The 10727-nt window shown below is 35.9% G+C and overlaps 1 protein-coding gene across 2 annotated transcripts in view; it reads left to right on the plus strand.

Annotated features, from left to right (window-relative positions):
* The window catches only part of LOC129256744 (deoxyribonuclease-1-like), a 29015-nt gene extending 19481 nt beyond the window's left edge, over positions 1–9534 (plus strand). Inside the window, exons 5-6 of one of the 2 annotated variants that reach the window (XM_064097674.1) lie at positions 5398–5486; positions 6764–9534. In XM_064097674.1, the coding sequence (XP_063953744.1) occupies positions 5398–5486; positions 6764–6922 (248 nt within the window). In that variant the 3' untranslated portion in view covers positions 6923–9534. The remainder of the gene's footprint in view (positions 1–5397; positions 5487–6763) is intronic. The other variant, XM_064097673.1, reaches the window with a different exon arrangement.
* The last annotated feature ends 1193 nt before the right edge of the window (positions 9535–10727 follow it).

Genomic DNA, 10727 nt, shown 5'->3' on the forward strand with positions numbered 1-10727 from the left:
AATCAAGGAAAAAAGGAAACAAGAAAGAAAAGGAAAGGGTGAATTACAATATTATCTATTAAATATCAAAATCTATCTCAAAATAATATTTTTTGTCTCACCTGCGAAGCAGAGTGAGACTATAGGCGCCGCTTTTCCAACGTCGGTGGCGGCGGCGTCAACACCAAATCTTAACCGAAGGTTAAGTTTATGAAATGACAGCATAACTTAGAAAGTATATGGACCTACTTCATGAAACTTGGACATAAGATTAATCAAGTATTACTGAACATCCTGCTTGAGTTTCATGTCACATGACCAAGGTCAAAGGTCATTTAGGGTCAATGAACTTTGGCCAAATTGGGGGTATCTGTTGAATTATTCAATTCAATTCAATAATGGTTTATTAAAACATGCATCGCAGCCAAAGGCTGAATAAAAACATGTGAACAATTTACAATAACAGAATAATACTCAAATACAAACATGAAATGATATTAATTGAATAAAATTACTAGTACTTCTTATTATAATACAAGGAAATAAATTGTTGAAAGTAAATAAAATCATACATTGTATTGAACATTATAAATATTAAGTACGCAAATTATAACCACCACAATGGGGCACATTGTACATGCATGAATGAATTTAAGTATTAGAAAAGACAAAAAAGGGTAAGGATAAAGACAGCATAGGGAGACAGACAGAGAAAAGGTGAGTATTAAGGGGAAAGGGTAATTAAAAGGAGATATAGATAGAAAGTACAGAGAGAGGATTGGGCCATAAAGATGAAGAAAGTAGTGGCGAAGATTAAACAGAAAAAGTATGCATGTGTGACAACAAAATAAGTACAGAGTAGGCTGAGTGGGACAAGGCGGTATAGAATGAGGATGACTATCCTAGCAAATAAAACTATATTTATCATATCGTCCGGGGGGGGGGGGTCAACAAATTTATCTAGTTCTCATTTAATAAGTCTATGAAGTAGGGGATGGGACTATTTCGGAATCGGCTGGTTTTGCATTTGAATTGATTGTACTTAGGGATTTTCCTTAGCCTTTTCCTTTTGGGAGGAGGGAGCCTAGTTCTGCAGTGTGGATTGATTGTAAGAGATTTAGCAAATTTTTGAGCAAGAATTTTCTGTCTAGAATCCAGAGTTCCAAGGTTGATTGTTTGGCAAGCATCTTCATACGACGAGTAGTTACGTCCTGATATAATTTTGCAGACTCGTTTCTGTACTCTTTCTAGGTCAGCGATCTGTTGTTTGGTCAAAGCCCCATTGAAAACCGGTGTGCAATATTCTAATAAGGGACAGATGTATCCAACAAAGACAGTTTTTAGGTCTTCAATGGGCATTCCATATTCAATTCAATTCAATTTTATTTTCCACATATTGAGTAAAAAACATGCAATATCATTACAATCGAATACATACATAGATAATAACAATACAAGTATAAATATATTACATAAAAAATACATAGAAGATCAAATTGTGGAGGGGATTGACAAAGGCCATATTGATCTATCAAGGTCAATCTCCAGTGAAAGGAAAAAAAGTGGAATACATAAATTACAAATGAAAAAAAAGATACTTGACCTCAAAACCCCAGACAAAGCAAAAGAAAGTAAAAGATGAATAAAGGGGAGGGAGAGGCAAATATAAAACTACCTTAAGGAGTAACAAGGGAAAATTTATATTTTCGTTTTGAGTGATCTGAACATATAAAGTTTCCTTTTACACTTCTTTAGAATTTCACCCACATGTTCATCCCATTTCAAATTTGACTGTATTGTTACACCCAGTATCTTAGTGGAAGTGACGAATGCTAGACAAGTACAGATTCACCAATGTGTAGGTCATTACGAATAGGGGGTGTTTTCATGAAAGTTACATTCATACCAAAGCACTTGGAGGGATTCAATTTCATATGGTTATTTGTCGACCAATTTTGCAGTTCATTGAGACATTCTTGTATTTTGGGGGGTGATGATATTACTCTACATTCTGCCAAAGTTAGGTCATCAACATATTTGAAGTAAGGAATAGTCGAAGAATTACATGCGTCATTGATCATAATCAGAAATAGTAATGGACCTAGTTTTGTACCTTGCAGTACTCCAGCATTATTTTCCAAACATTGAGATATTTTACCCTGATACTTAACACACTGTTGACGACATTCTAGGAAATCAACAACCCACTGAATTAAGCATGGTCGTACATCAAGATCAATCATTTTACGGATAAGGATGGTATGGTCAAGCCTGTCAAAGGCTTTACTAAAATCAGTACACACAATGGTAGAAAGCGATTTACTTTTTTCTGTATTTTCAAAAAGACAATGGAGAAGCTGTACCAAATAGTGAGTAGTGGAAAGTCCAGTCCTATTACCAAACTGACGTGAATCAATGTGTTTTTCAATGTCTTGCAAAAGCCATTTTGCCACAAAACATTCAGCTATTTTGGCAAAGTTACTTGTGAGAGCGATTGGTCGAATGTTGTCGATAGACGCTGGCAGTGCCTTAGGTATCGGGGTAATCTGGGAGAGCTTCCATTGATCTGGTACAACCCCAAGTTGGAAAGAAGTGTTCAAGATATCAGTAAGGGGCACAGACAATTCAAGAGCAAATTCCTTTACAACATACATCATAACTTCAAAAGTTTATGGATCTGATTCATGAAACTTGGACATAAGAGTAATCAAGTATCTTTGAACATCCCGTCCGAGTTTCAGGTCACATGACCAAGGTCAAAGGTCATTTAAGGTCAATGAACTTTGGCCATGTTGGGGGTATTTGTTGAATTACCATCATATCCGTGTAAGTGTATTGGATACTTGAACATCTCATGCGAGTTTCAGGTCACATGACCCAAGTCAAAGGTCATTTAAGGTCATTGAACTTTGGCCATTTTAGAGGTTATTATTCGATTGCTGTCATAACTTTCAAAGTCTATAGATATAGTGTATAAAATGTGGATATAGGGGTAATCAAGTATCACTGACAAGTTTTAGGTCACATGATCAAGGTCAAATATCAATGAATGTAGTATTGTATCATATGAATGGTTTATTTTGTGAATAATTATTTTATAGTAGTTTTCAAAGTCAGCACTGCTGCTATATTGAATCGAGTGATGCAGGTGAGACCGCCAGAGGCATTCCACTTGTTTATTTAAAAGGTCACAATTTTTGTCTGCCCCATTCGCAATGTCTGGCCCACTCAATATTTTTTTTGCTTATTACACTGTACTGCTTTGAAAAATTTCAAGTACAGTAATTAAAGGCCCCTTTGATTCCTATAAAAGAGACTAGATCAAGAGAACTTGTTGAAAAATTAAAGCACAATTTGCTGTGAAGTTGATCATGTTCAGAAATAAACATAATAAACTAAACCTGGATGTGCATGTCTTAAACCATGGAAGGCAAGGGCTGTGGATGCATTTTAGTATTGGGAGCTTTTGATATAAAACCCAGTCTATGACATGTATTCTTCTCTTCTTATTCATGTTTATTAAGATTAGGTGCATATTACTCTGTACATTTTATTCATGGCATGGCCCCAATGCAAATCAGACTCTGTATCTGTTTGGGTTTTTACCGTGTGAAGATTAAACTTATCTATCTTTCTTTAATGCTGCATTTTCTTTATGCATTGGCAGTAAAGCTGCCTTTCCTAAATCAGAAAATACTGTAACATGGATGAGAAAGCTAAAGCTCTATAATATAGGCCTTAGATATTTCTTGTACCCTGTCCAATTTGTATTTAATTAATACTAAAGGAGATTGGAACTCTGAAAAGAAATACATGTAAGCTTGTTAGAATTAGATTTTAAAAAATCATTGAAAACGAGCATTTGCCAAGATCACTAATGATTGGTAATGTGACCAAAATGTATGATGTCATTCATTCATTCATTTCATTTATTTCCAAATCTCGTAAAAACATTAAAATAAAATAATGGGGGAGCCAGCAGAGGCCATTGGCCTTTCATAGGCTGGGCTCCACAATACCATAGTGGATTATACAAAATATATAGAGAGAAGGGGGGGGGGGGAGTACATGGGAAAATTGTAAACCTAACTAGTTACTGTACTTATTATTCCTTCATGAGATGTTTTTTATACTTTCATTTAATAAATGAGGCAATACATGTAGTTGGGGACATTTTGATATCAAGTGGTATTTCATTCCAAATAATTACTCCAGAATATTTTACTGACTTTCGTGAAGTCTGATATTTTAGAAGAAGAATATAAAAATCATTGGCATGTCTAGTATGATGTGGATGGACATCTTTCGTTATTTTTAACATATCATTAAAAATGTGGGGTATTTGAAAAATGTAAAGTACATTCAATTTCCTAAAAAGAGGTTCAGATGGAGTTCTCGGATAAGAATTTGTAACTGCACGTATTGCTCTTTTTGTAATACATGCACTTATACATGTATTTAGAAAAGTTTTAGCACAATGTCTCCAAGTCAAAGTACAATAAGAAAGATGAGGAAAAATAATAGCATTATATATATTAAGCAATATTTTCAAAGGAATTAAATGTCGTATTCTGTATAATATACCAACTGCACACGAGATTATCCGCAGGATAATATTAATGTGAGGAGCCCAAGTAAGATTTTCATCAACTGTCAATCCAAGAAATGTGGTATTTGAAACATTGTTTATTTGAAAATTATTTATTGTAACATCACAAATTTGTGCTGATAGTTTTTATTTTTTGTTTAAATATCATGTAATTTTTTTTAGAATTCACAAGTAATTTGTTAGCCAAACACCACAGCTCCCAATTTTGGTATTTTAGAAGTAATTATATTTGATATTTCATTGATGTTTTTGCCCGATACAAAGGGTTAGTGTCATCTGCAAATATGATATGCATATTGCATATCATTAACATATAATAGAAAAAATAATGGGCCCAAACCTGTAGAACTTCCCCAATTACTTGTCTTTATTTAAAAATTTGTTTTATCTAGTCTATCCACAGATCAGGGTTTTTTTTTTTGTTGCATGTTAGAACATGTAATAAAGGTTTCATTAAATATGTCATGGACAGAGAGTTTGTACTATCATTAGAATGAGATAAAATAGATGTTTTGGGGTATATTTCCACTGTACAAAGGGGAGAGTTGTACCATTGTGACATCACAAATCTTGGTCATTGCCATATCTCTAAAAATTCAAATGCTCTTAACTTTGTTCATTGTTTGTCCAGTTGTTTTCAAACTTTCATTGATCTTAATCTTTAATTTTTCTCTTTTCATACAAGAAATTTGTTCTTAGGGTTTCATTCTATTTCAATATGCCCAAAAGTGATCATGACCTTGAAATATCAATATATTTAATGTCCGATGATGGATTGTTGATGATGACTATTATTTTCTTGATATCAGCTGTGTCTCCATTTGCCGTTGTTGGAATCAAAACCACATTGGAGGAAATAAATCTTCTGGCTGATGTTGACAGTGAGCTGGAAGTCAAGGTGCGTTTTCATATTAGAGACAATGAATTTATTTATCTCCATTATGTAGATTAGTATTCTGTTATTTTTTTCAAAAGTGATCATGACCATGAAATATCAATATATTTAATGTCTGATGCTTGCTTAACATGTTTATGAAACTCCAGGAATTTTCAGTACAATGAAGGAACACCATGCCATATGTATCCTATCCTGAATCCTTTTCCAGGGATAACGTCTGACGATATTTTTATGCCCCCGAAGACAAAGTCCGGAGGGGGCATTAAGCGTTGCCCCTGTCCGTCCGTCCATCCTTCCGTCCGTCCCCCACTTGATTTCCGCGCAATAACTCGAAAAATATTTAATGGATTTTAAACATTTTTGGTGTGTAGGTAGATGACACCAAAATACAGGCTAAGTTTGTATTCGGAGTCCGCAGGTCAAAGGTCACAGCTCATTAAATATGCGAGTTGATTTCCGCATGATAACCTATGAAATATTCAACAGATTAAAAAAAAATTTGGTGTGTAGGTAGATGACACCAAAATACAGGTTAAGTTATTGGAGTTTGCAGGTCAAAGGTCACAGCTCATTAAATATGCGAGTTGGTTTTTGCATGATAACCTATGAAATATTCAACAGATTTAAAAAAAATTTGGTGTGTAGGTAGATGACAACAAAATACAGGCTAAGTTGGATTGCGAAGTCCCCAGGTCAAAGGTCACAGCTCATTATATATGCAAGTTGGTTTCTGAATAGTAACTTAGGGAATAATCAACAGATTAACAAAATTATTGGTGTGTGTAGGTTTCTGCACAATATTAAGTTCAATCGTATTGAATGAATTTCTGATCGCTTTAAGGGGGGGGGGCATCTGTGTCCTTTGGACACGTCAAATTTCTAGTTTGTAACTAAAATCATCCTCTTTAATTTTTACATAAGCTTATTGCCTTTAGAGGTTCTTGGAACGCTTGAATATTTTGCTCTTACTCTCAAAGGCCTGTTAACTTTGGTTTGATTTAAACTGGACTTCAACTCTGGATTTAACACTATACCCTGCACTAAACCTAACATTAAACCCTACTACAACCCTCACCCTATCACTTGAACAAAATAAATCACAGAGCAATTGCTGCAGGAGCAAATACCATGTCACCAATATAAAACAGGTCTTAAGATTATGGGCTAAAGATTATTACAGGTGAAATGATCTTAGCAATGGTTCAGCATTGATTTTTAGAGTAAAAAACCTTGTTTGTGATAACTCACCAAGGCTATGTCCTGTTTCTCCCATGCAGAATGTAATCTTTGCTGGAGACTTCAACGCTAATTGTGGCTATGTATCCAATAATCGATGGAAAGAGGTGGAATTACGTGAAAACCCACGGTATAAATGGCTAATAGAAGATGATGTGGATACTACACCTTCTGATACAGACTGTGCCTATAGGTATTGAGGGGCCCCATGTCTTTACACCTAAACATGAACTTAAGATTAGATAGGAATTAAACTGATTTAGAATAGTTTCATAAACCTTGCTTTCTGAATATATTGAATTGTACTAAGCTACATGTATCCATTACCTAGTCAAAATTTTACCATGTGATTTTCTTATGAATAAACCTACTTTTGTATATTATTTTGTGTTATTTAACCACTTGACTGCTATAGGCTGTAATGCGCACTGACCCCCCTGGTGCTACTGAATGGGACTAACAAGTTAGATCTATTTGGGACTACAACCGACAGCAACTTGGGGGAAAAAATTATAAATAATCCCATCACTTTCCTCATCACTATTTCCAATATCCATTAAAAAAAATCATCCTCCCCTTCTGACCCAGATCTTTCACTAAATTTATCACTCCTATATCGTCAAAATCCTTTGATTCACTTCTCCACTGCGAGTCGCCATTTTGAACTGAGCGTCGTACACTTTCACTATGGCAAATTGAATACAAACATTTATAAATCACTGCAAAAGTTTCGATAACTTTTTTTGAATAGCGCCATCTAATGTCCATAGTCTGAAATTTGATATACACACGCTGTTTTCATCGTAGGGGTATTGACAGCGTGGTGCTGACGCCTCAAACAGAAGATAGGTCGAGCACGTAATATTACGTGCCTCGCACAGATCGTACGCTCACCCAGCACGTAATATTACGTGCTACGCAGTCAAGTGGTTAATGACCCAGTCAATCCACTGCCCCTGTAAGTTTGCTAAAGATTTCCTTTTCACTGTAAACCGTTATTACTGAATAATTCTAATTCATATTCCCAAATTACCAATGCACAAAGAAGCTTTTAAGAACCTGGCCTATTGTTTGCATAAATTATTTTTAATGGTTTAGACTCTCATTTCTAATATGTTTTTGTTATGCTAAAATTTAAAGTAATAACTCTATATTACTTACACTCATGATTTATAGAAAATGATTTATTTGTAGACCTTGAGCCCAGTGTACCAATGATAAGTGCAAGTAACGATGTAACAAGATTATCTTGGTAGGATTGTCATGAACAAAAAACCTTCTCAGTTCATGCACACTTACTATTCATTCCGTTCTGGATGAAGAGGTCTGTTCAACACCATATATCTTTTATTCTTTAGATAGAATACAAATCAAAATGATTAAAGCTGTGCGTGAGGGTCAGGCCTGGGTCAGTGAATATAGAACTACTATTCCCCTTTATTGTTAGAAATTAATTGTCTTGTGTTTCCAACCAAATGATCTAATCTTTAGCCAGGATCACTCAGCAATAACAGATTTCATAGCACACAGAATTTCAACTTTGTGCAAAGGGAGTTATTTAATTTGCATGAATACATCAGTGATTCAGCTAGATCCTAATTCTCATTCTAATAAGAAACCCTCTTATCCACCTAGGCAGTTGTCACTTGCTCTTGTCAATTGCTTGCCTGAACAAAAAGATTTGGCCTTATCAATTTCTTTTAATTTTTCTCATTTCTAGTTAAGCAGTGTTTTTATAGAGAAATGCATTAGGCATCATTGTTTAGATCAACTGATGTCATGCCTTTCTCTTTGCAACATCAATGGGTTATTAGTTTAGAGATCTCACAAATTGTCGGCTATGAATAAGCTGTGAAATCTTAAGTAATATGTATTATCAGGTACCAAGGAAGACCCAATAAAAATTGAAATATAAGGGGATAGTACATGTCGTCACTGACCACAAAAGAGTGCAGTATGAACTTGTTGGGCAATCTCATATGAGTGCACTTGTCAAAATTTTGTAAAAACAGTGCGTATTTCTTAAAATTTTGTTACACTTCCTTAATTATAAAACCTACAATGTACATCAAAGGTCTATCTGAAATGTAAAGCTATTGAATATTGATGGTTTTGCCACACAGCATGTATAATAATGAACTTGTGACCTTTGTGTTTGACTAATGCTTAGCCCCGCTTTTCCTTAGCTGGGTGTGGATTCAGACTACAGCTCTTAGCACCGTAATAAGCCAGCTACATGTAACCCTGCATTTTAACCTGGTCAGATAGTTTGGTACTATTTAATATGCTAGCCCATTGTGGTAAAAATTGGTCTAAGACCAAAGTTGTCTATACCCAGGAAATTGATAGGGATACCCCCCGTATCCTATTCCTATTTCACAACTAGATTTCCTTTTTTTTCTTAAAGTTTTGCAGCAGGATAAGAATAATTTTCAATTGGTGAATAAGTAAACAACTGGCATAAAAATATTGTCTAAGTTAACCAGGTTTAACTAAACTATGGCTATCAGAATACCACCGAATGTATCTTTATGCACTTATTTTCCTTTTATTTACAAATAAGATGTTGTCACATACATGTGTACATGTATGAGAAACATGCTGTTTTTATAAAGAAATCATGAAAATTTACCTGTTGTTTGGTGAGGTGTTGCTTGCCAAAACAGGTTCATTCACCAAAATGGCCTTTAAGTTCTCAAATGATCTCTGACATTCGTCAGACCAAACATACTTCACTTTTGCCTTCAGCAGGTTTGTCAAAGGACTAACCACTGTACTGTAATTTGGAACAAATTTCCTGTAGAAGCCACTCATACCTAAGAATCTGAGCAATTCTTTCTGAGTTGTGGGTATTGGGAAGTCTAAGATATCTTGTATCTTGGCTTCTCTTGGTAGCACTTGCCCTTGACCAACCACATGACCGAGATATGTGACCTTTGCCTTGGCAAATTCACTCTTCATCAGTTTCACTACTAGGTTGGCTTTGTCCAGCCTGTCAAACAGTGCCCTCAAATGATTCAGATGATCATTCCAAGTATCACTGTACACTAGGATGTCGTCTGTGTATACGACACAATTGTCAAGTCCAGTAATCACTTGATTTGTTAACCTTTGGAAGGTTGCTGGTGCATTTTTCATTCCAAAAGGCATGACTTTGCATTGAAATAAGCCTTCAGGTGTAACAAAGGCTGATATCTCTTTGGCTCGGTCAGTTAGTGGCACTTGCCAATATCCTTTGAGCAAGTCTATCTTTAGGTGGTTTCAAACCGCCTCGATCACAAGAATCCCCGTTAAATTACGAGCACTTTTTTAGGCTGAAAAATACCCATTAATTATTCCTGCATTCACACCGCCCTGAAACATACCCTTCGGGAAAAGTTCCTGAAGTTACGAGCATGCGCAGTATGGTCTGACAAGCAGCAAGGCGCGAAATTCAAAATCACTAGCCCAGCAGCAACCCATGCACGGCGCCGCACCCAACGACACGCTGGGCTAAAAGTTCCCGTAATTTGCTTTCAGACCGCCAAAATACCCACGACCTTGGAAAAATCCCCCCGAAAGTTCTCGTAATTTCGCCAAGTACCTACTATTTATCGGGTATTTTCTTTCGGGGATATTACGCGTAGTTTGCTTTCACACCGCCAAAATACCTGGTATTTTCTGATCGGGGTAAATTTCCCGATCAGAGAATACCTGGAACTGGCGAACTTCGAGGCGGTCTGAAACCACCTTTTGTGATATAGGCAGAATTTCCAACTCTATCAATACAATCTTCTAACCTAGGAATTGGATACAAGTCGGTCTTAGCATGGACCTATCACAAATGGACATTCAACGAATCCCCTCCTTTCGGCCGAAGACCGTCACTGCTAATCCTTTTATAAACAGAGCGCTGGCAGCTGACGCCCATCAAGCCGGTCGTAAAACACGCTATCACTGATGGACAGCGGAAATCAATTGTACGCTGCTCCTACCCATTGCGATGTTGTTCGTTCACTTTATCAA

This window comes from Lytechinus pictus, chromosome 3, assembly GCF_037042905.1.
Source record: "Lytechinus pictus isolate F3 Inbred chromosome 3, Lp3.0, whole genome shotgun sequence".
Taxonomy (NCBI): Eukaryota; Metazoa; Echinodermata; class Echinoidea; order Temnopleuroida; family Toxopneustidae; genus Lytechinus; species Lytechinus pictus.